The sequence below is a fragment of the Lepidochelys kempii genome, chromosome 14 (assembly GCF_965140265.1).
Source record: "Lepidochelys kempii isolate rLepKem1 chromosome 14, rLepKem1.hap2, whole genome shotgun sequence".
NCBI classification, from domain to species: Eukaryota; Metazoa; Chordata; order Testudines; family Cheloniidae; genus Lepidochelys; species Lepidochelys kempii.
In genome coordinates this window covers 754,948-779,616 of record NC_133269.1, presented here as the reverse complement: position 1 = coordinate 779,616, position 24,669 = coordinate 754,948, and the positions used below count along the sequence as shown (strand labels likewise).

General features: G+C 56.3%; 3 protein-coding genes across 6 annotated transcripts in view; 1 reads left to right on the top strand and 2 right to left on the bottom strand.

Annotated features, from left to right (window-relative positions):
* Positions 1-938: 938 nt before the first annotated feature.
* NPB (neuropeptide B) lies at positions 939-1,799 on the top strand. The gene is made up of 2 exons (XM_073311616.1): positions 939-1,251; positions 1,598-1,799. Exons 1-2 carry the CDS (start codon positions 1,015-1,017, stop codon positions 1,724-1,726), a joined length of 366 nt encoding a protein of 121 aa, XP_073167717.1. The 5' UTR covers positions 939-1,014; the 3' UTR covers positions 1,727-1,799.
* Positions 1,800-2,816: 1,017 nt separating this feature from the next.
* LOC140898007 (guanine nucleotide-binding protein G(o) subunit alpha-like) lies at positions 2,817-21,973 on the bottom strand. The gene is given in 11 exon segments (XM_073311375.1): positions 2,817-3,271; positions 3,273-3,384; positions 6,380-6,467; positions 8,025-8,096; positions 8,699-8,828; positions 12,571-12,699; positions 16,334-16,494; positions 18,063-18,155; positions 19,988-20,079; positions 20,375-20,607; positions 21,960-21,973. Coding segments are annotated over 11 exon segments (1,188 nt in total). The 3' UTR covers positions 2,817-3,207.
* The window catches only part of PCYT2 (phosphate cytidylyltransferase 2, ethanolamine), a 17,427-nt gene continuing 13,463 nt past the window's right edge, over positions 20,706-24,669 (bottom strand). For all 4 annotated transcript variants that reach the window (XM_073311642.1, XM_073311643.1, XM_073311644.1 and 1 more), the window contains 4 exons: positions 24,229-24,294; positions 23,770-23,835; positions 23,172-23,260; positions 20,706-22,083 (listed from right to left, as the gene is read on the bottom strand). In XM_073311642.1, the coding sequence (XP_073167743.1) occupies positions 21,975-22,083; positions 23,172-23,260; positions 23,770-23,835; positions 24,229-24,294 (330 nt within the window). In that variant the 3' untranslated portion in view covers positions 20,706-21,974. The remainder of the gene's footprint in view (positions 22,084-23,171; positions 23,261-23,769; positions 23,836-24,228; positions 24,295-24,669) is intronic.

Sequence of the window (24,669 nt, the reverse complement as noted above, 5' to 3'; positions counted from 1 at the left end):
GGTGCTCAGTCCGCTCCCCAAACCACTTGTGCCATCGCCACGGGCAGCGCCGGTGCAGTGGCCCACCCCACTAGTCTGAAAGGGGGCTACTTCCTTGTGTAGGGGGCAGCTGGGGGAGGTTGCTTGTGCTGGCTTGAAGTGGTTTCCATTAGACGCAGGGTTTCAAGTTTCGTTCAGTGGCTCTCAGCATCCCCACCGCGCAAGCTGTTCCAGCGCGGCTCCAGGAATGAAAGAATGTCGGGGGAGCTCCAAGCGGGCAGGTCGCTCCAGGGACGGGACAACCCCAGGGAGCCTCGGAGGGTAGCCCGGCTTTATCGACCCCCAACCCGCCGCTTTCCGGCTTGGGGGGCGCTCGTACTGGCTGGGGGCCCGGACAGACCCCCACCGGGCTCAGAGGCTGTGCCGGCGGCCCGCAGGGGTGGGGGAGCCCTGGGCACCCGGACAGGGGGATTTCAGCAGAGGGGTTTGGGGCTATGAACTGCAGCTTGTAGGGCGGTGACTGAGCAGGACCCAGCCCGGGCAGTTCGCAGCCTTTTGTCAGACGTGTTCGCGCCCGGCCCCCTTCTACCGTAGGAGCGCAGAGCTGTGTCCCGGGGGGTCCGGCTCCCGCCGCTGGCCTCAGCCGGCCGCTCTACGGAGCTTGAGTTGCCTTTGCTCAGAGTTGCCGTACGTCTGTCGGCCCCCCCATGTCCCCCGGGGGCCGGGGGTGCAGCGCCGAGCTTATCCCTGCGCCCCACAAACCGGCTCTGTCCCGGGGCGGGGCGGGGCCCCTGGCGACCCTGCACCGAGCCCACCCACGGACTGGCCTCCGGCCCCGCGCCGAGCCCCCCCAGCGCGCCCGGGCCCCGCGCCGAGCCCCCCCAGCGCGCCCGGGCCCCGCGTCTCCGCCTCCGCGGAGCCCCGCGCAGCGCCAGGCGCCTCCCCCGGCTGCCGCCCCCCGCCCGCTCCCCGCTATAAGGGGCGGCCGATGGCAGCGCCTCACTCGGAGCCGCCGCCGCCAGACCCCGCTGCACCATGCAGGGAGCCCGCGCCCTGCTCTGCCTCGCCCTGGCCGCGCTGCTGGGCCCGCCCGCCGAGGCGTGGTACAAGCAGGCGGCCGGCCCCAGCTACTACTCGGTGGGCAGAGCCTCGGGACTGCTGTCCGGGGTCCGCCGGGCGCCCCACGTCCGCCGCGTCGAGAGCGGGACAGACAGCGCCGAGCGCCGCGCCGCGCCGCTGCCCCCCGAGCCGGGCCCCGCGCTCAGGAGCATGGTGAGTAGCCCCCACTCAGAGCCCCGGGGGGGGGGCTGCCCCCAGGCCCCCACTCAGAGCCCCGGGGGGGATTGCTGCCCCAGGGCCCCCCTGTCTCAGAGTGATCCCCAGCAGCCCCTCCAGCCTGCACCTGCAGGACCCGCCCCTGCAGGCTGGAGCCCCCCCGCCCCCCGGCGGGGCAGCTGCAGCCCCTGGCCCCAGCAGGCAGGCGTGGGGGGAAGAACTCTGCCTCCCTTTCACCTCTGAAGATGCCCAGCCAGTCCCTCGTGCTGCGTGGGCACGGGTAGGGGGTATGTGTCCCGGACGGCTCTCTGCAGGCTGTAACCACCCCCTTCTCTGCCCCCAGGCTGTCTGTGTGAAGGACCTTGGCCTGGAGCTGCAGAGCTGCCAGCTGCTGTCCGGAGCCCCCAGCACTATCCAGTGCAAGGCTGATGTCACCATCTCCCTGGACCCCTCAGACTGTACCAGCACCTAATCCCTCTTGCCCCACGCTATGGGGGAGGGGCACCCTATCCTCTGCATCTGACAATAAAGGCACCTTTAAACCATCTCTTCTCTCCTCTGCCTGGGGCGGGGGGAGGAGATGCCAGCCCTAGGAGTGCTCTGCCCCCAGGGTTCTGCTCACACCTGCTTCCCCCTGGAGGGACCTGCCCCTGCTCACCTCATGGGGATCCCTAAGAGGCTATGCTAGGAGGAAGGGGCCACAGCTGGGAACTTGCTCCGTACCCCCCCACCCAGGGCAGGCTGAGCATCACTCCACCCCCAAAGACCCCCACTCAGCATGGGACCAATCACACTAGCCAGCCAGAGACATGCAGGACTCAGGCCACAGCAGCCCCATTGACAGGATCAGGCCCTTCCCCAGTTATCTTACTGTCCTGGCCCAAATGCCATCCATTCAGCCAGCTCTTCCCCCCTTCCTCCCCTTTAATGCACAGATGGGGGGTGGGGGTGGAAACAGCATTTATTTACATCTCTCCCTGCAGTGGCAGGGAGCTCAGAATCTCTCGCAAGGGATCTGGGCTAAGTCTGGGTCCAGGCCTTTCTCTCCCACCCCTACCCCCCGAAGTCTGGAAAAAGGCAGCAGCCTCCTGTGGGCAAGGGGGGCTTCCCCCGAGCCCCACGAACTGAAAAGGGGTGGGGAGTGTGGGCCGAGCCCCCGAGCCTACTGACCATCCTAGCTTGGTCTGCACCAGGGGCCCAGGTAGGTGTGGGGGAGGCCAGCTCTTGGTTTTAAATTGGAGGCTCCAACTGCTCCTGCAGAGAGCCTGCCTCCAACTGGTTCAGTGCGGTGCTGATGAAAGGCAACAAGCCGGCCCACAACCAGAGACTGGCGGGGCAGGAGCCGCTGCAGTGCCTCAGGCAGAGGAAAATGGCAGATTCAAAGCACATGTACAACCCCAGACGCCCCAGCTCAGCCCTGCCCCTTAGGGATTAGAGCAGGGGTTCTCAAACTGGGGGTCGGGACCCCTCGGGGGTCACAAGGTTATTACATGGGGGGGGTTGTGAGCTGTTGACCTCCACCCCAAATCCTGCTTTGCCTCCAGCATTTAGAAGGTGTTAAATATATTTTAAAGGTTTTTAATTCATAAGGGGGGTTGCACGCAGAGGCTCGCGATGTGAAAGGGGACACCCGTAAAAAAGTTTGAGAGGCACTGGCTTAGTTACCATGCATGGGGTAGTACTACCTCAACCTGGGCACAATGTGGGGGGAGGAGGGAAGAGGTCCTTATCCCAGATGGAGCCAAGCAGAAGGAGCTAGTCCCAGAAGAACAGAAGGCTTAGGGATGATGGAGCCAGGCAGGCCCCTTGATGCCATCATATGTCCCTCTCCGGCCCAGTCAGCAGTCCTGTCTGTAGCCAACGGCATCTCACTTGAACTCTAGCAGCAAGCCTCCCCCCAGAATCGCAGAGGCAGAAAGCAGCCCCTGGCACTGCAGCTCCCCTGCCTGGGCTTCACAGCGGAGCGGCTGCCTCCAGGTTTTCCTGGACGATGGTGTCCGTCACCACGTGGAATACCCCTGCACGTGTCGGCGGAGACGTGGTGGTAGATCAGTTTCTGGGGGGTCTCACTGCACGACAGGAAGAGGCTGGTGATACATCGGGCTGCAGCACCCACATCACAGTCTGCACCTGCAGGGGAACAGATGAGGGCAAGTGAGATGGAAAATCTGCACCACTTCCCCCTGTGCGGCACACGCACCATGCAAACGCCCATTCCCACAGCAGGCAGGAGCGCGCTCTCCCAGGACAGGGCAACAGGAGACGGCCATCTCCAAGCAGGGGTGGGCTGGACAGCACCTGTGCTCTTGCTTGTAACCAGGTGGCAGCCCTCTGCCCCATCTGGCACGTAGGGAATCCACTTCTAGGAGCAATCCACTGACGGTCCTGGCCTGTCCCTAATGGAGGAGCCCACGTGGGCCAGCACAGGACACAGGCCCAACCCCAAGGAGCTCACCATCCAGAGGGACACAAGGAGGCTGCGGCGGGGGAGCTATCAATGGAGAAAGTGCAGTTCAAGGGGAGGCTGGAAAGGGGAGAGTGAGGCTGTTCCAGGTCTTGGGACAGCAGCAGGCCTGAGACAGGGGAGAGGCTCAGGCAGGGTAATCCCTGAGCGGGTGCACAACGGCTGGGATGCACACAGGGCTTTAGTCAGAGTTGGAGGGAGGGGCAGGTCTGCCTTTATAAACCAGCCACCCAGTACCAAGTGTGACATCACAATTTACTGCCATGGACTCTACTGGTGTCATGTCAGTCTGTGACATCACTAATTAGAATGGAGAATGTCTAACCAGGGGCAATGCTGGGAAAGGAATTTAAGGAAGACAGCAGGAAAATGGCAAAAGGCCAGATGTCAGCACAAGGCTTAATCCTGGCTGACCTCGGGGCCAGGTCTCCCACTGCCTGCTCCGCAGCTCCAGGAGGGACACAAGGTTCTTTCTTCAGGGGAGAATTGGCTCCACTCAATGGGAGCTGCACTTGCCCCCCCCCATATCTGCCAAGGAGGAGAACAGAGTCTGGCAGTGTTTTGAGACCACCCCTCAACTCCCCAGCAAACCCTGCTCTCTGCTCTTAGCTATTTATTTCAGCTGGGCTCAGCCAGCACCTTACACACCTCCTCCTTGTCTCATGCTTATTCAGTCTCTCCACCAAGGGCTGTAATGTCCCCAGCTTTCCTAGTGTGTGCTGCCTGCCATTTTGTATTCTGTGTTGAAGAACCAGCTGGCCTTGACAGGGGCCAGTCTATTACACTGCAGTCCAGCCAGGAGCCTGGCTCAGACAAGGTGCTGGACACATAGCTGAACAACAGTGACTGAGGAGCCATCAGAGAGCTATCTAGGACCATCAACAGGGATTGTCTCTCACTGCTGGTCTTATAATCTCACAATTAACTCTCTACAGGTGCCTGACTGGAGGGGCAGGACTGGAGTTTCTCAGTCTGGGCACAGGGCTAAAGGGAGTAAGACTGTATTTTAGAGAGAGTGCTCTCAGAGAAGTGGGGTCATCACACGCCAGAAGTCTAGGCTGGAGAGGAGACAGAAGGCAAGAGGGATTCTGCCTGGCCTGACATGCAGACTTCGGACTCCCAGAAGGGATGAGCTCAGAGTAGGGGAGGGGACGTCTGAGGACTGTTTGTCAGTTTGCAAAGATCCATAACTCTCTAGCACTTATAAGAGTAAAGTGACCGTGGATAAGAAATCCCCTTGCTAAGCTTGTGTTCCTTGCCTTCCCACCATGCTGCCCCTGAAGGGGTTAAACTAGAAGCCAGAGCATCTACAGCTAGGTGGAACTCTGGGGCATAATGTAGAAAGAAAAAGGAGTACTAGTGGCACCTTAGAGACTAACTAATTTATTTGAGCGTAAGCTTTCGTGAGCTACAGCTCACTTCATCGGATGCATGCAGTGAGCTGTAGCTCACGAAAGCTCATGCTCAAATAAATTGGTTAGTCTCTAAGGTGCCACAAGTCCTCCTTTTCTTTTTGCGAATACAGACTAACACGGCTGCTACTCTGAAACCTGTCAAGGGGCATAATGTGTGAGTGACTAGGGGCTCAAGAGGTATGAGGCACAGGTTTTGGGGACTAGGGCACTGGGGTTGCAAAGCCCCATGACTTAAAGAAAAGCTCACAAGGAGAGTGCTCTAGAGACCCAGAGTCTCGGGCTTAAAGACAGGTGGATAGGGCCCAAGTACAACAGATTAGTGACTGTCCAGAAGAGAGGACTAAGCTGGGTTGCAACATGTGGATTTCAGTCCCAGCAAGAAGCACCCCTAGGAATGGTTCTGTCCCTTGGGACCACATGGCACCAACTACAGACCCTGAGAAAAGCCAAAGGGGCCCTCAGTGCAGATGTTCTCAAGGCTCAGGTGTGGGCTGTGATGCTCCACAGGACACAAAAGCCTCAGCTCCTCACCATCTTGTGGTTTCCCCTCCCTGAGCTGAGCAAGGCCATGCCCTGCAAAGTGAGGTTCCCGGAGGCTAAGGCTGCTCAGCACACTGTAGGACTTGGCCCTAAGGAAACCATTCCGCACTGGTTGGCTCCAGCAGAGGGGATGAGGGTCTTATAGTAAAGCTAAGGATTCACAGGCCCCAGAGCTCAGCAGCTCCAGGTAAACTGCTTCGCTACGTGAACACATGGGACCCTAGCCCCCATGCTGGAGGCTCATTAGTGTGTCATGAGTGTGCGTGCTGCCCTGTCAGACCCCAGAACAGGGAGGCTGCAACAAACCAAACTTCCTAACACTGACTACTCCTGCCACGTCAAGATCTCCCACAAAATTCAGCAGCGGGAGAGGATCTTCCCTGCTCTGAGGCTCAGCTTGCTAATCTCAGCTCAGGCAGAGAAGCAGGCGCTTAGAGACAAAATCCACGTGGAGATGTTTATTTTATAAAGACAAATCTGAAGAGGCAGGAAAGTCATCTAAACTGGTTCCCATCCTGTACCTGGCTCACTACTGCTCGCGACACCCACCAGGTCACAGCAGGGACCCCTGCTCCTCTGGCAGTCTGTTTCTGTGCTGGACCTGCCCCTTGTGCACACCCAGGAGGAGGAGCAGCACCATGCCCTGCCACCTCAGCAGCAAAGCTTGGTGAGTGCCCAGGGGCAGAGCGGGACGGAGGGAACCTACCTGGGTACTGAGGAAAGGAGAGACGCAGGTGCCTCCCCAGGTGCAGGATCTTCTCTTGGAGAAGGTTGATTTTATTCAGAAACAAGATCTGTGAAAAAAGCAGGATGATGAGAACCTGTCCTGGCCCTACAGGTCCTGTTCCCCAAGTCCCCTCCTCTCCTCCCGACCATGGCACTGCAGCATAGACCCCACCCACCCCCAATGCCTTATCTGCAGGACGATGCTGGGACGGTTAAAGGGGCAGCTTTGCCTAGTCTCCACTGAGAATCCTCACTTTGGGAGGGGGAGGAGATTTAACATCTCTCCCTCCCACACCATCTTCCAGCCCAGCACTGCAGGCCAGTGGCAAACAGCAGCGATTTAGGGCTTGGTTCATGGTAGTCCCATGGCTCCTTTACTCTGCCAGAGCCAGACTACAGGAGATCGTCCAGCGCAGGGGGATTCCTTGGCTGGCTAAGCGCTGCTCCCTCGTATGTTGCTGTGCTCCAGCTACTGCCAGAAGGCAGCTGGGCGCAAGGTAGGGCAAATGCCGAGGCTGGTGCCAATACTGTACAGCCCCACAGGCGCCATGACGCCACCTCTCCCACTGCCTGGGATCCAGCACCAACCTCGGGCTGGGTTCAAGGAGTATAGCACAGTTGGTCTGACCGTAGCGCCTAGAAGCCCCTGCCAAGATCAGAGCCCCTCATGCTGAGAGTGCCGCACAGACAGCGAGAGAGAGTCCCTGCCCCAAAGGGCTCCCAGTGACAAGACAAGACAGGCAAAGGGTCCCCTGCCATCTCTATGCACAGGGTCACCCAGCACGCTAGTGGCAGAACCAGGAGCAGAACCCAGGACTCCTGAGGGCCCTGACAACAGGCCCTGAATCCTCACAGTGCCCTGGGAGGTAGGGGAGAGTTCACCCCATTGTATCAATGGGGTACAGGGAGAGGGAAGTGACTCACCAAGGTCATGTGGTCAGTGGGAAAGCCGGGAGTCAAGATTCCCAGTCTCCTGCTTTAATCACTAGACTAGGCTCCTGCCTATGCCAAATCCACCGGGGGCAGCCAGGGGACCCCTGTGGGGAACAGAGGAGGTGACCGGAGGTCCCACTTCTAGGTCCAGTTATCCTGTCAGGAACAGGATTGACTGACCACCCCTGGCTTGAATTGCAGGAACTCAGTGCTCATAAGGCAGATGCCACTGTTTAATCATCTCATTAGCAGAAATAAATTAACCAATTAGCGAATGAGATAAGTGACAGGGCCCGGCACTAACTAACACTGTCAGGCAGAACCAGTCCCAGCTCCACAGAGACAGCAGCAGCTGCTTCTTAATTACAAGTAGCAGCACCATGCAGAGAAGGAGCTGGAGTCCAGGCTGCCAGAAGTGGTACCAGTGTCTCATCACAGTGCCAGGATCCCCGGAGCAAGAGCCTGCTGTGCTCAGGTAAGGGGAGCAATGGGATAGCAGGACCATCCCACCCCTGCCATGTGCTGCAGCTTGCCCGTACGCCACCTGATGCTGGGACAGTACAGGGTGGGGAGAGCCGTGAGCTCGCTGCCCCATTCCTTACAGCTCCTCCTGCTGGGTGAGGCTGGGACGGGAATCTCTGCAGCCAGGGCTTCTGCACTGCTCCCTTACAGGGCCTCTTGCTGGGACTCACCAGGGAAGTGCTTTGGAAGAACACATTGTTGCAGACAGAGGAGAAAAGCTTCATGCTTTCCTGAAGCCGATTCTGAGGAAGAAGGAAAACGACCTTGAACACCATGGAACTGCCGTGAATCAGCAGCAGAGCCAGTGGCCAACGCCAGCCAGCTCCCTGGGGACAGGGAGCACCCCTCTGCTTTCTTCCCCCAACCTGCAGGCCCCTGGGTCCTGATCTCAGCACCCCACTCTTGTGCTCTGCTCAGCACTCGGGAGCAAGGGGCCGTGCTGGCTGCATTCTCTCCTTAGGAAGGGCCCGAGGAACATGGAAGGGGGCAAACTGCACAGGCCAGGGGAGTGAGGAGAGATGTACAGATGGATAACGAAGGGCTGTGGGCCAGGGCATGAGAAGCCAGAAGCCCAGGGCTGCAGCTGGATCACTGGCTCTATGAGAGGCTGCAGGGGCGAAAGGAGGGGTTCTGGGCATGGGCAGACTGGCTGGTACAGTACAACCCAGGGGAGACCACAGGTGGGATTGGCAGACTGCTACCGTGCAGCAGGGATGAGGGTTCACGCCCTGGGAGAGGAGCAGCTCAGGCGCAGAGCGAGCCCCAGATTGCACAGCGGCAGAACACTAGTGCCTTGAGCATGAGAAAGTCCCTGGGTCCCCCGACCCACCGAGCCTGGCCTTACCAGCGCTGGCTCCTCTGGGAGGGCCTCATTGTATGCACGGAGAGATGCCACAAACAGCACAGCTCACATGTCCTCTAAGCAGCCGAGCCAGTTCTGGTGCTCAGTGCGCTGCCCACCCACATCATAGAGCCTGCAAGACACAGGGCAGAGTGCCAAGAGGGTCCGCCCAGCGAGGGGCAAACAGCTTCCCCTAGAAGGGGACTGAGCAGCCAGGTCAGACAGTGAAGGGTTAACCCTCCCAGCGCCATCAGGCTGCTCAGCATCACTGTCCCCATAGAGGAGATACAGGAAGGAGGCATGTGAGAAGGGGCTGCAGCCAGGTCACATTGCCAGGAGTGGAACCCAGGGCTCCTGCGCCCCCCTGCTCACCAGAAATGCTTCCTCACTGATCTTTAGTGCAGTGGTTCTCAACCAGGGGTCTGGGATCCCCTAGGGGGCCACGAGCAGGTTTCAGGGAGTCCGCTAAACACAACGAACATCAGACTCACTAGGGCCCAGGGCAGAAACCCAAAGCCCCACCACATGGGGCTGAAGCCCGGGACCCTACGCCCCACCCCTCAGGGCTGAAGCCAAAGCTGGAGCAATGTAGCCTTGCAGGGCCCGCTGTGGCATGGGGTTCCCAGGCAAACGCCCTGCTTGCTACCCCGCAACGCCAGCCCTGGCTTTCACATGCAGCAAACCGGTTGCTATGGCACAAGTGGGCCGTGGAGATTTTACAGCATGTTGGGGGGGCTCATGAGGCAAAAGGCTGAGAAGCCCTGCTCTAGTGATGTGCCACTGGGGACGTTCTCAAACCCACCATACTGACTGCCTACCCCCAGTAACTGCTCCACAGCTCTGGCCCCGGCGCCCCGTCAGTCTCCACTGGAGCCCCAGCCCAGGCCCTCAACAGCAGCCCCCAGCCCCAGTCCCACCCAGCCTGCTCAGGAGAGTTTATGTGGAAAGCACAGGCTGCTAGACGGCAGGCTCCCTGCACCTTCCCTTTCCACGGAACCCGCTCTGCAGCCCTGGTGCCCAAGTCAGTGAGTGACAAACACGCGTGATCAGCTCCTTCCAGATGGCAGCTGAAGCTCCAATGAGCCAGTGGAAAACTACTGCCAGAATGCAACGGGCAAATTACAGCCCAGTCCACAGCTCATAAACCTGGCACCATTCCCCGGTGAGCAGTTGTGCTCAGAGTCACTGGCGGCACAGGGACAGGCTGTGCCCAGCTCCCCTCTGTTCCAGAGACTGGCACCAACAGGGACACCAGCACCTCAGCCTGGCACCTGCCAGCTGGGGACCACAGGGATGGGAGAGCGGGGAGAGCTTAAGACTGGTGTCTGCCACATTTCCCAAGGGCCTGGGGGGCTCTGGGCAGCAGCCATGCCCTGGACTGTGGGACGTGTGGGGAGAGCTGAGAGTCGGGCTCACGCCAAAAGTTATAGCAGCTACTGAAAACAAGAAGAAACTCCCAGCCCTATGAGGGAGGCACGGGGCTTAGACGCTCCCATGCGTGGCCCAGGCCATGTCAGATGCAGCAGCATCTTCCCGCTCCAGTTGTTGGGTTAGTGCCTCACAGCAGGCAGCAGCACAGAAACAGGGACTGTGCCCTCAGGGGAGGGTCTCTGGATGGCCAGATTCACACCAGCGAATCCAAACAGCTCATCACAATAACCACAACCACGCACTGTGCCTGCCCAGAGCCCCTCCATCTGCAGGAGCCTCTGGCACTCAGCTATTCCACACGAGAGCAGAGGGAATGGCCCCCGGCCTGAGGGGTCCCCACAGCCACCCACCAGCCCCAGCGCTCTGCAACCCACCCCTGGAGAGCAGACACCTCGGGCTGCGTTTGAGAACACCGAAGAGTGTTCAGTGTGGGCAGGCAGGCTCTAACCTGCCCCCCGCCCCAGCCCTCACTAGCACCATGCCAGCCCCTCTTGGGCCGAGAGTCCCAGGGCCATCAATTCTTGCTGCTTCTGCTGAGGCGGCCAGTGAGGGGGCAGTCAGTGCTGTGTGGGGTGGAGAGACAGACAGAAACCTGCCCACATGGAACTGGGTCTGGATACCACTGCCAGCCCCCAGATCCCAGTGCCAAACACCTCAACCTTGTCAGGTATTCCCCTCCCACCGCTACCTCAGCTACTAGCAGAAAAGGAGGACTTGGGGCACCTTAGAGACTAACAAATTTATTTGAGCGTAAGCTTTCGTGAGCTACAGCTCACTTCATCGGATGCATTCACTGGAAAATACAGTGAGGAGATTTATATACATAGAGAACATGAAACAATGGGTGTTACCATACACATTGTAACGAGAGTGATCACTTAAGGTGAGCTATTACCAGCAGGAGAGAAAAAAACCTTTTGAAGTGATAATCAAGTTGGGCCATTTCCAGCAGCTGACAAGAACTTCTGGGTACTCTTCTGGCTCTGTCAATCTGTTTCTTCAACTTACAACTACAATCCCCACCTGCTGAAGTGAAGAAACAGATTGACAGAGCCAGAAGAGTACCCCGAAGTTACCTACTACAGGACAGGCCCAACAAAAAACATAACAGAACGCCACTAGCCGTCACCTTCAGCCCCCAAATAAAACCTCTCCAAAGCATCATCAAGGATTTACAACCTATCCTGAAGGACGACCCATCACTCTCACAGATCTTGGAGACAGGCCAGACCTTGCTTACAGACAGCCCCCCAACCTGAAGCAAATACCCACCAGCAACCACACACCACACAACAGAACCACTAACCCAGGAACCTATCCTTGCAAGAAAGCCCGTTGCCAACTGTGCCCACATATCTATTCAGGAGACACCATCGTAGGGCCTAATCATATCAGCCACGCCATTAGAGGCTCGTTCACCTGCGCATTTACCAATGTGATATATGCCATCATGTGCCAGCAATGCCCCTCTGCCATGTACATTGGCCAAACTGGACAGTCTCTACGTAAAAGAATAAATGGACACAAATCAGATGTCAAAAATTATAACATTCAAAAACCAGTCGGAGAACACTTCAATCTCTCTGGTCACTCAATTACAGACTTAAAAGTGGCAATTCTTCAACAAAAAAACTTCAGAAACAGACTCCAATGAGAGACAGCTGAATTGGAATTAATTTGCAAACTGGACACCATTAACTTAGGCTTGAATAGAGACTGGGAGTGGATGGGTCATTACACAAAGTAAAACTATTTCCCCATGTTTATTTCCCCCTCCCCCGTTCCTCATATGTTCTTGTCAACTGCTGGAAATGGCCCACCTTGATTATCACTTCAAAAGGTTTTTTTTCTCTCCTGCTGGTAATAGCCCATCTTACCTGATCACTCTGGTTACAGTGTGTATGGTAACACCCCTTGTTCCATGTTCTCTGTGTATATAAATCTCTCCACTGTATTTTCCACTGAATGCATCCGATGAAGTGAGCTGTAGCTCATGAAAGCTTATGCTCAAATAAATTGGTTAGTCTCTAAGGTGCGACATATCCTCCTTTTCTTTTTGCGGATACAGACTAATACGGCTCCTCCTCTGAAACCTGTCAGCTACTAGAGACATTTTAGGTCTTTATCAACGCAAGAAGGACTCAGAAGCCTTCTGTGTGGGAGGACAGGGCTGCTCAGGGAGGACAAGGGAGAGCCACGTGCCAGATAAGCCCACAGAGGGATTAATGGGAAATCAATGGGGCTTTTCTGGTCAGGGCCAGTCTCCCAGTTAGCGCAGTCAAGTAACTATTGGGAAAGTGTCTGCTTAGCAGGCTGATTTCCTCTGGCCCCACCTCCCCAAAGCTCTGGGTGCTGCCAGGCCAGGCCTGACCCCATGCTCCCCTCACAACTCATCCAGCCACTCCCTACCCCAGTGAGTCTCATACGCTGGCCACGCATCTCACCGAAACGCCAGGTCCTTGATCCTGAAGCGAGTCTCAACGACGCCACTTGTGCGCAGTCGGACACGAAGCACGTCGCTTGGCGTCGGCCGGAACTTGGGATGGACGAGCCGTTCCACGTTCTCAAAGAAACTGTGGAGAGCGGGGGAGAGATCCTTATAGCCTCCCTCATCGACACAGCATCCTCCCAGAGTCTGTCCACTCCTCCCTAGCCAGCTCCCCACCACAGAGCCTGACCAATGCCCCTCCCTCACCCAACCAGACTGCTCAGTCCTCCTTCAGCCCCACATTCTCCCCCACCCCGGGCCTCTCTCAAGGCCTTCAAATGACATCACAAGCTCGGGAGAATTCCAGTGCCCACGCTGTGCCCTACCAGTACAGGTGTTTGAGGCAGTTTCGCTGACCCAGGGCTGGGCCCCTGAGCCCCCCAGGAAAGAAACCAAGTCAAATCCTTTTCTAGCCTCCAGCCAATGGCCCAGCTCCCTTGGCGGTAACAGGCATCTCCTTCCAAAGCAAAACAGCACCAACCCCCACAAAGAGCACGCTTGGCCCCATGCCCTGGCCCACCCTAGGCCTTGCACCGACTCCAGGCCTCTGCAGCTTTAACCAAAGCAAACACCCAGCAGATGCTGGGGTCCCTCAGCACAGCCTCTTCTGCTGCCCAGCGCCACATACACCCCTGAACTGGAAGATGCCGGTTGCCCTTAGGGATCCTGAAGCAGGGAGGCACTGCAGGACTGTCCAGCTGAGCACTTAGGGATCCCCACAAACCTGGAGCTCACTGGCCAGAAGAGGGGCCTGGGACCAGAGAGATGGAACATCACAGGGTCAAGAGGTGGCAGCTTGAGAAGCCAACACGTCCACCCACCCCAGCCCAGCAGGGGTCACCCGGACTGGGGCTCATGCTACACCTGAGGCCGTGGACGAGCAAAGCCCCACGACGAGGCTGGAAGATGAGCTCAAAGCCTGGCAGCGTCGGGGGCAGCTCCTGACGGGAGAGTCACTGAAGCTGCTGGTGCAGCCCAGGGCCGCGCCACCCCCGCACTCCCCAGCCCGTCTCGGAAGCCAATTTCCATAATTTCACACGCGCCACGAACGACTCGGCAGCTCCCAGTCAATCCCCCGGCAGGCAGGGGTGGCACTTTATTGACTCTCCCAGGCTCTGCTCTCCTGGGGCTGACACGCACATAAAGCGCTTCCCTCCAGCGGCAATAACGTGCTCGCAATCTCCCCGGCCAGGAGGAGCCGTCCCACACGCAGACAGGCTTTCCAAACAAACGCTCCTCTGGACAAGAGCCCCATCCCAACCCTCTGCCCTTGGGGGGGGGGTGACAAGTGGCTGTCCACCCCCCCACGTCCCTCCAACATCTTGGGGGAGACCCAGGAGTAGTGGTGCCACCCCCCGTGTGTCCCAGGCTTCAGCACAGATTTGGCAGCTCCCCAACCCTGCGTCCGTGGCCCTAGCTGCAGACAGAACCCCAGAGCACTGACGGTGAACAGCTGACGCTTCCTTCTCCAGGCTTTACTCAGCTCAGGACGCTCTCCCACAACGGGCCTGGCTAGCCAGCGAAAATGATCCTTCAGATCAGGCGCTGAAATTGCTTCTGCGATGCCAAGGCAGAGACCCGGGAGCTGCTGTCTCAGGCTGAGACTCTCCTCCTCCCCAGTGGCACCGGCAGAAGGATGCAGCAAAATCTGCCCTTTAATTCTACTTCCCTGGTCTGGCAGCTTTGGCTGGAGGGCAAAACAAGTCCCAGGCCCCAGGAGAGACGAGCACGTTGACAAACACTCAGGTCTCTCCAGAGATGCAATGCAGCCCCAGGCTTCCCCCCGAAAGCTACCCCAGTCCCAGGCTCTCTCAAGCCGGTGACATTGTGGGAATGGCACCACTGACTGAAGAATTGGGGGCAGTTTATATTATGGCCTATCCCTGCCCCCACAGCAGGACGCACTGGAGCATTAATGGGAGTTGGAGAGAACACAGCAATTCTGGTCACAGCTGGGGGGCCCGCTCCAGGGGCGCCCAGTTGCTCTGAGAGCAGGTGCACTGACCTGCATGCATTCTGGAACTCAGGGCCTCAGCGGAGCCATACAGTAACCACAACTTCCAAGAACAACTCTGAAACAGAAAACAATCAAAGCCCAAACTTGAAATTCATGAGCCTTTCCCGCAAATTAACTCCATGTTTTTTTCCTCCCCCAGGACTCGCAGGCCGCAAGCAAACCCAAGCACAGAAAAAGAGGGGCCCGGAGGCACTAGGAGACTGAAGAATATAAAATGCAAAAAGATTTCTGCTCAGAATCACAATAAGAGGCCGCGAGGAACTGAAGCTCTGCCAGGCACTGTTTATTCCATCTCATCAAGAGAAGCCAAAGTTCCTGAGAAAACGAGTGATACAAGCAGCCAGGCACTGAAGCATTGGGGAGAGCAAAAATTAAATAACATTGACATTTTTAATAACCATTGCAACTGTTTGGGCCCAGAGGCAGCATCTTTCTATGGAAATGTTCAGCTGGGGGTAGAATTGACACTTTTGTTGGGTTGTTTGTATTTAATGACAAACTCTTCTTGAGTCTGACTTTGCAGAGGGAGCCGAGAACTGACAGGTCTCACCGCGCCAGGGAATGAATATGGAAATGGGAACACTCCCACTCCAAGACAAACGCTGAGCTCCAGGAAGGCCCAGAGTGGCTCAGGAGACACAACTTGCCCTTTTGGCAGCTTGAGGCAAGAGCAGGCACAAGGCAGCAGCTGATGGATCTGCAGAGGCACCGAGATGTGGCTAGGAGACGAGCGGCAGGTGTGGTGGTGTCAGACACCAACAACGAGAAAATAAAAATCCAGAATAAAGCATCGGCCACATCCAGTCAACCCCCCAGGAACTGCCCCCCCTGCTGAGGCCAGTGCAGCTGCCATTCTGCTTGGGGTTCTCCAGTCTGCTTCTCTCTCCCAGTGCTCTCCTCCCCCACACCACAGATAGGCAAAGGAGCAGCCCCAGAACCACTGCTCTGTGTCCTTAACCCCTCTCCAGCACAAACAAGCCCAAAGTCCTCCTTGATGGATGGAACCAGCAGCGTGCTCCAGACCAGCCCCCAACACCCGATCACAGCCCCAAGGGCCTCATCAGCTCAGTGACCAGTGGGGTGGGGCCCCTCCACGACCTCACCCCCCAAGGGGGGGCTGGGCAGTGGGACAAGCACAGTGCAATGAGGGGCCCCTTTCTCCCAGGCCCAGGGCTCTGCTCTGCCCAGCGTTGACTAACTGGGTGAGGGAAGGACGAGCTGAACTCACGGAGAGACAGAGGCAGCAGAAACCGACACCGATCAGGAGAGAAAGCCCCACTCCAGGCTGGGAGGCTGCAGAGAACATCATGGACCAGGATCCCCCTACAAACCACTGCTGCCTGGCAGGCTCGGCAGAGACCACAGAGTCTGCAGCAGGTTCTTGTCTTCATTCTCCCCGGCTGTTGATCCAGCTGTAGTCACTTTACAGCTGTTGTAGGGGGTCCCAAACCATTCCCGAGCCTCCACCGACAGGGACCACTCTCCCTGCCAGAATGCAGTTGCCTGGGGTAATCTGCGTAGCACGGGAAGGGGAAGAGGATGTTTTGCTGCGAACACACACACAGCTGAGGTGGCAGGGGAATGGAGCCAGGCCACGGAGGATGATTAACGGGCAGAAGGGGCCAGCAGCTCTGGGCTCAAACCCTCCCACACACAGCAGGACAGCCACGGTGCAGTGCACGGATGGGGCTGCGGTACTCACTAGAGTGCAGAGTCATTGAGCCCATATTTGTAGCCTCTCCCGGTTGCTGCTTGCACTCCAGCATCAGCCCAGGGGCAGCACAGAGCATTTGACACCCAGGGAAGCACCATCTGGGTCTCATCCAAACAGTGGCTGCAGGACAGCACGGAGCGAGCATGCACCTAGGACAGGGAGAGAAGGACCCAGATCAGTTGGGAATTGCTGGAGCATCTTGGCTTGGGGCAAGCATCGGATAGGAGGGCTTCAGAATGGGCCCAAAGCCTCCAGGCCACCCTCTGCTCAGCTCGAGAGAGGGATGGAGCCTCCCACGGTTCCATCCTCCAAGCCACTCCTGGGACTGACATTTACCTCAGAAGGCTCAGAGCGTGCGCTCATGTGTCGGGGGGGGGGGGAGGGGGGAGAGGATGTTCCCTGAAAGTTTCCCAGGCCCTCCCAATCACAATCCCCTGCTAAAGCTTAAATCTTTCCCCCCAGTGACAGGTCTCCTGGCTCCAAGAGCAACTGTGTCATGGATTGGAATGCATCCCATGAAGTGAGGTGTAGCTCACGACAGCTTACACTCAGATAAATGGGTTAGTCTCTAAGGTGCCACAAGTCCTCCTGTTCTCTTTGCGAAGACAGACTAACCCGGCTGCTGCTCTGAAAAGAGTCATTACTGAAATGCCAATACAGTGCCTTGGAGATTAACAGTCACCGACAAGTCCCCTCCCCCCCCCCAACTGCAACAGGGAACAGATACACACACCCACTCCCCCACAACGTGGGGTAGGGGCGGTGGAGAAGAGGACATAAGATTTGCACACACCTCTGCAATACTGGGTGACCCCACTCAGGTAGAGCCTACAAGATCGCTTGCACTCTCCTGCTTTATAACGATGACACTGAGTCTCAGCAGTGAGCTGTTCTAGCGAGACCCACCTGCCCCCCATCTGCCCAAATCTCCACCTTCCCCACTCCCAAACTGCTGCAGTGACACTCTGCGCTTCCGAAGCAGAGCCTTGCAGCACAATGCAATTTAATATCATGCTCAACACCACGGACTATTGCACTCTCTGCATCATTTTGTTTTCTGGTGAATTCAGTAAGGCTTTCCTCCCTCAACTCATCTGAACATGTGCTGAACTTCCTGCCACACAGGCCTGTCTTCCACAGACACTGGAAACTAAGGGGGACAATGGGCATGGGAAACATCCAGGAGCTGGGGTGGGGACCTGTTGTAAAATTTGCATTAAGAGACCAACAGACCCCGATTGGGAATAACACTGAAGAGCCGCCTCCACCCCATAACCACACCACCGGGTGCTGATCAGTACGAGTTCCCTGACACACACAACCGTTTATAGGTGCTGGAGCTAGGGGAGCTGCTGCACTCCCTGGCTTGAAGTGGTTCCATCATATCCAGGGTTTACAGTTGGGTTCAATGGCTCTCAGCACCCCCACTGTACAACTTGTTCCCCTGCAACCTTCCTGGGAGATGTGGCTCAGAAAGGAGACAATTGCACAGGTTGTAACTGGGATAGCTAGCAAAGGTAGGGCACTCAGGAAGCAGGTGACAGAAACCACATGGAAGGGGGCCAAATGTGAGCGCACGAAGGTGTTTGGACATGAGTAACCCCTGGAATCAGTCCCCTGAGTGGATCTCCCTGGGGGAGTTGTGTCCACTCCCCCAACTCCAGTTAAGCCCTCTAACACAGGGGACATGTGCTCCCTCCCACAGCAGGCCAGCTACCTGATTCTTGCTGCTTGTCAGGTAGATGTGCAGAATCCCCATGCCATGGAGAACCAACTTCATGGAGCTGAGCAGATTGTCCAGCACAGCAGGCTACAGCGAGAGGGAGACGCAGAAGGGACTCACTCTGAGGGCAGGAGAGGAAAGGGAAAACTTGCGAGTGCCGAACGGGAGCCAATGCCGTGGGAGCAGCAAGTGTCCTCCAGTTCCCAAAGTCCAGATCACCACAATCATACCAGATCTGATTCCAGTTAATGCCATTCAGTAACAGAGAGTCAGTCCAAGAGGCTCTCTGGCGAATTGAAGGAATCTGAGCATGAGTCCAGGGGACAGATAAAGAAACTCTTTGCCCATTCCACTAGGAACCAAAAACTGTTTCCAGGGTGCTGAGAGAGGTGCTGCCCGGATTTGCAGCAGTTCCTCTGCCTGGCAGATACACATGAGGTTCCTTAACAGGATAAACACATGTGGCAAAATCTGAGCTTCTTTACCCATAGCACCACTCCTCTCACACAGAAGCTCTGTTCCAAGGCACTCATCTCTACCCCTGCCCCCTCCCAGCATCTGCAGACCATTCTCCCCCCCCCCCCAGTGGTCACTTGACCACATACAGACTCAGCTCTTACCTTCCTCAGACCCAGCGGACGACAACGGCTGTGCCTTCATGTTGCTTTCTCTGAATTCCTTCAAGTTTGTCCAGGTCTTTCTTGTCCAGGGGTTCTCAGACTTTTGTACTGCCGACCCCTTTCACATCGCAAGCTTCTGAGAGCTACCCCCCTTATAAATTAAAGACATGTTTTTATATATTTAACACCACTATAAATGCTGGTGGCAAAGTGGGGTTTGGGCTGGAGGCTGACAGCTTGTGATCCCCTGAGGGATCCTGAACCCGTTTGAGAACCCATTCTAGTACTTTGGTGTTTGGAACTGAACCCAACATTCCCAGGGTACCGGTGTCTCGCCAGAGCGAGTAACTGTTCCCTCCAAGCTCTGGGATGGGAAGCCTCTGGCACCAAGAGACCCAGAGATGAGTGCAAGATCCAGGTCTCCCCGCCATTTTCCAGAGTGACTCATCCTTTGAGTGCAAGTGGGAGGCCCTTGAAGGAGCCTGGCTTTCCAAGGGGGGTGCTTGGCACTTCCTGAACATCTTTAAGGTGACTCAAGCTGGCCACCAAATCGCTAGGAAATTTGAGGACACAGGCCATAGATGTTGAAGGCAGAAGAGACCATTGTCCGACCTCCCACACAGCACAGGGCAGAGAACCCGCCCGTGACCCCTGCATGGAGGAACTACTCTTCCCTACTATGTACGTAACACTAGCGCGCCCACTGACTTGGGGTCAAACTGGAGCATGTCCCCTGCTCCGGGGCATGATGCTTATACTGCCCACAATTGTATCAGCCTTGGTTGCTGCCATCTTACATCTTGAGAGGCTCAGGTGGTCCCTGAGTGCCAAAAGGCCAAGATACCAACACCAGAATAGGGCTCTTCTAGAGGGAGGAGAGCTCAAAACCAGCAAGGAAAGTCCCACCCACCTGCGCAAAGGGGGAAATCCCTGCCCCCATCCAGCACTGAGGTGAAAGCATCCTGAGGCCAACAGCCCCCAGGGGGTTTCCAGATGGCTGCACCAGCACCACAGGACAGCTGGGCTTTTGGGAGGGTTCCCCCAAGGTCTGCCCAATTCAAGCCCCAACCCTGACAGCAGCCAGGCTGATGTCTGAGCACATCCCAGGCAGAGACAAGCCCAGGCCAGCACCATTCCCACTCACGCACCAGAAGTGTCTCTGGCCGCTCATTCCACTCTGTCAAGGGCAAGATAAGACACAGATCCTGGCCAGGACCCCACATCCCACTCCCCCAGGAGAGAAGCTGGGAAAGCCAGACCTGGATACGGGGGAAGAGGGGACCCTCAGTCTAGAATCACCCTAAAGTTGGCTAGCTCCTCCGGGCTGAACCCCTGGCTGTGGATGATTTTCATCTGCTTCACCAGTGTACTTTTGCCACTTTCTGTGCCGCCTGCAGGGCAGGAACCCAGTGTGACTGAACCAGCAGGGGAGGGGACCAAGTCAGGGATGTACAAGGGGGCAGGAGAGAATAGCCTTGGGATGGGGGGAGACCAGGAACATACCTGGGCAGGCACGGGGCAGGGCCAGTAGGGAAACCGGAACATACCCCGGAACCCAGAGTTGTGGGGAGAAGAGGAGCCGCAGTGAGCCAGGAGGGTAGGGAAAGAGACTGGAATGTAGCCAGGCCCTGGGGGGTGCAGCCCCGAGAGCTGGGGAGCGGGGCCCAGGGCGTCCCACATCCTCACCCAGCAGCAGGATCCGCACCGTACCCAGCTCCCGCTTTGCCTGCTTGTACAGCTCCCGCTGGATGAGGCGACTGTGGTGGTGGGCTGCGCAGTGCCCCAGAAGCCAAGGCAGAGCCCCATGGGCCCGGCCCCAGGAACTTTTCCGAGTTCGCTGCCGCGGGCCAGAGGCTGCAGGGTCTGCCCAGGCCGGCTGGGGAGCGGCGCATCCCTCGCCCAGCACAGGGCTCTCTGGACTGCCGGGAGCCGGGGCCTAGGCGGGCCGGTCAGGCACTGGCTCACTGTTCCAGCCTACCCCCTGCCCTGCTCCCACACGGGGCCACTCATACACCCAAACAGCTCAATGAGTTTATTAACTTCCACCAAACGTACAACAGCAACAGACAGAAAATGACCAGGTGGGAAGCACTGTGCAGCCCCCCCAAGGTGAGACCCAGCGCCCTGCTACTCTCCAGCCATGGTGCAGCGCTCCCATTCACATGCAGGGGCAAGCGGACGGCCCGCTCCCTGGTTAGGATACAGGGGAGACAGCAGCCCACCAGCTGTAACGGGCAGCAAGGGCAAGGAGAAAGCCTGGTGTGGTGTGTAGGGAGGGCTAAAGTCCACACTCTTGCTGCTGTAGGAAGAGGGGCCCAGGGAAAGCACCTGCTTAGTGCAGCTCACAGCCTCCCAGCTTCCCTTTGGGGAACTATTGGCACAGAGACCTGCCCCCATGCTCCTGCTAGCTGCACTGCCCACCCCACCCCACCCCACCGCTCTTTCCCAGGTCACCAAGCCACTGTTTCTCAGTGTGGAAGCTGGCAACGCATTAGCACCAGCCACAGGCACCACAGAGCCTTTCCCCAAGGTGTTTGAACCAGTACCAAAGGAGGAGAAGCAGCTCTGAGCACTTCATAAGGGACTGGCCTGTTCCCAGCACCTGTCCATGTACAGAGCAAGTAGCTCAGCACACACCTTAGCTGGAGTTTGTCTCCCAAAGACAGCAGCTGATGCTCTGCATCAACAGTGAGGGACACTGCTACAGGGTAAAGGCCTGAATCATTCTCACAGACGCTAAGCACCCACAAGCTCTCACTACAAATGCTAGGTGCTCAGAAGTCAAGATCAAGGGTTTGGGCAGGAGTAGATTCTTCAGTCTGTAAAATTCTTGTTGATAGCAGAAAAACTGAAAGGATGATCTGAAGCAGACAGACTCCTAACAGCACAACCAACCAAAATCCCACACCAAGGGGAGCAGACTCCTGCGGAGGGCACAGCACTTCCCACGTGTCAGAAGCCAGAGCTGGCAGAAGGTAAAACCACAACATGTTCAAACATTCATTAGAATTAAAACTTCCTTTAAAGGGGGAAAACAAATCTCCTCCTCGGAAAGGAGGTGGCTGGGGCTGATTAAGAGAAAACTACGAAGCAGCATCCCAGCTGGTCATCTCTGCATAACCTGCAGTAGGATCTGAAGGGGGAAGAATGTGCGAGAAGATAGATGCCTTGTTGGGGCCAGCAGCACTGTCCTTGCCTAGGATATGCCCTAGAAAGGCTTGATTTGCTTCTCCAGAAGAGAGAACACTGATGGGCTCTCCCCTCCACACACTTGTTCTCAATCATCCTAGCCCTGCAGGCCTTTCTTATGCTCCTCTTCCTCCGTTTTCTTCATGGCCTCCAGCACAGCCAGCTCTTTTGCTTCTTTCTTCTGGTTCCTGGCTTCAAACTCCAACCTGCAACAAGCAGGAGATTCCATGAAATTCCCACTCTCCCATCCACCAATATTCCCAGCAGCCTTTGCCCAGCCTGAAATAAGGGGGCTCACAGCCCTTCTCTTGACCAGCTGGCACTTCAGAAGCTTTACTGTAAGCCCCCTGCAGAGCCACAGCCCTAACTCAGCCGAGCAAATAGTTCACATTACGCAGTGCGGGCAAAGGCACCACAACTTAGATTGCAGTAAGCTGTTTGCCCTTCCCCTTCCCAGCCTCTGTCCCTGCCAAGTCATGAAAGCTGAGAGATTCTAGGATGTGCAGCATACACCAAAGACATGCTCATGTGCAGTACAAAGGAAAGGGGCAGATCCAGGACACACACACCTAATGAAATGGTAAAATAACCAGGTCTGTGATACTGCTCACAAAGATGATCCTGAAATCCATACACAGCTCTGGCAAAGCCTCAGTGCTGCTCAGCCCCATTCCAGTCTTAGCCCCTCCTAAAACAGGTGGCTCACTTTGCCAAAAGTACCAAACTAGGATTTTCTAATGACCCTAGCCAAGGTCCTTGGAAATGAAAGGCTTAGGCTTGAAAGGGAAAATGCCAACAGCTGGCCAGAGGTGACAGCATCATGGGTTCCCCACAGCAGGGGAATTCCTACCTCTCCACATTTAATAAGAAGAGTAAATAAGTAAAACACAGGCTCCTGTGAGAAACTCAAACAGAGGGCACTAAAGTGCTTTAAGACTGAATGAGTTAAAGCCTCACTGGGAGGTAGGAACTACATTAATTTTAGAGATGAGGTAAGGTATGTACATTTGTGTGCTCAGCTGCAGAGTTACATAAGTGAGCATGCATGTAAATGGACAGTCTAGCTACTCATTTTCATGTACAGTTTTAGAAATCAGGCCCTAAGTGACTTTCTCTAAGTTACAAAATAAGGCTGTGGCAGAGCTGGGAACAGAAGCCAGGTCTCCTAACTCCCAGTTCTGTGCTTTAACCACAAAACCTTCCTCCTCCTGTCTGTTCACTACGGTTTGTCCTAATGCTGGTTATGGGATCAATCCAGGGCTAAACGTGAGCAAAAGAACCTGGAGGTGCCAACCTGTTCTTAATGATTCTTTGCACAATCAGGTCTGTAGTGAGGTTGCTGCCACTGTCCACCAGCTGGAAAATGCCACGTCTCTTGGGCTCCTGCAAACAAACACAGCAGGCTAAGATGGGAAGAACATCAAGGTCTTTGGATTTAAAGCCCAGTGACTGAACAATGAGCAGAATCCAAGGCAGGTCCTGAGGGCCCCTAGCTTGGCACAAGATGTAGAATCCTCTCTTAGGAAGCAAAGAAAATCTCTGCTGAAAGCCCACAAGCTGCATGGGTGAAAAGGCAGAAAGTGAGCTGGGCCCTCCACAGGTTGGCTGCCCAAGGCTGGCGTAGCAGAGCTGAGATTAGAGGATTTTCTACTCTACCATAAAGGCAACAAAAAAAGTCAGAACAAAACAATGACTAATGGAAAGGAACCGTTCTGGGTGTTCTGCCGGTTCTGATGCTACAGCTACGTCAGGGGAGGACAGAAGCCAGAGTCTCCTGCCAGGAACTTGTTTGGGTGATGCACAATGCAGCCTGCACACTCAGCTGTGGAGTATCACTGGAGCCATGCCATATTCAGCATAAATGGGGTCAGTGGCAGCTTCTGGAAGCTCACCTGGTATGGATCGGAACCATCCTTATCTGGCACCACCTCTGTCAGCCCATGACACACAAGTTCCACCTGGAGAGATGAGCACATGGTCACTATATAAATTCTTTTCTGAAAGCGCCACTTCTCCATGTCAGCACTACTGGAACCAGATGGGGACTTGCCCCAAACTCTATGCCCACTGCAGGGGCAGCCTGGCAAAGCACCAAAGCCAACAGCTCACCCCATAAAGGTTGACAAAAGCACCACAGAGTCACGAGAGGAGACATTTACACATTGGTTGGTGTTGTGCCAACTCCCCACCACCTAAGTGCTTCCCAATGCCACAGCGTACCTTAGCCAACAGAGTCCTTAGCTCTGCCCACCCTGCTCCACCCTCAGCATGCAGAGACACAGTCCAGCAAGTAGCACCTCACATGCACACACACACATGCAGCCAAGAATGAAACAGGAGTTGGCACTCACCTTGAAGTGATCCAGCAGATCGGCAGTAACTGCATACGGGGCACCAATCACCACCTCGGACACATACTGAAGAAGGAGAAGCCAAGCATGATTCCAGACCCAAGAAAGCAGAGTCTGGCCCATCCCCCAATAGCAGTCCAGCTGCTCAGTTGTGTGTGTTTGGGGATCTGAATAGGGGAACTGCAGTATTTGGAAAGAGGGCTCCACAGCCAGTGAACACAATACAAGATCCTTCTCTCCTCTAAAGAGCCTGAGCCTCGCTATAGTTCTCCAGGTAGCAATAGGCTAGTGGTGAAGCCAATATGCAATGAGTTTGCACCACAGTGGCTGACACCAGGAACCTGATAGGAGGATAGTACTTCAGCTTCTTGCTGCTGGAGAACTGCGCCCTGCTTGTGCTATATGAACTAAGCGTTAAAGGATCGAAGCGAAGAGCAAATA

What these genes read in the sequence shown, in the direction of transcription:
- NPB (XM_073311616.1), top strand. Translation starts at nt 1,015, where the DNA reads ATGCAGGGAGCCCGCGCCCTGCTCTGCCTCGCCCTGGCCGCGCTGCTG. An exon ending in GCCCCGCGCTCAGGAGCATG is followed by an intron (nt 1,252 to 1,597) that starts GTGAGTAGCCCC and finishes CTCTGCCCCCAG; the next exon opens with GCTGTCTGTGTGAAGGACCT.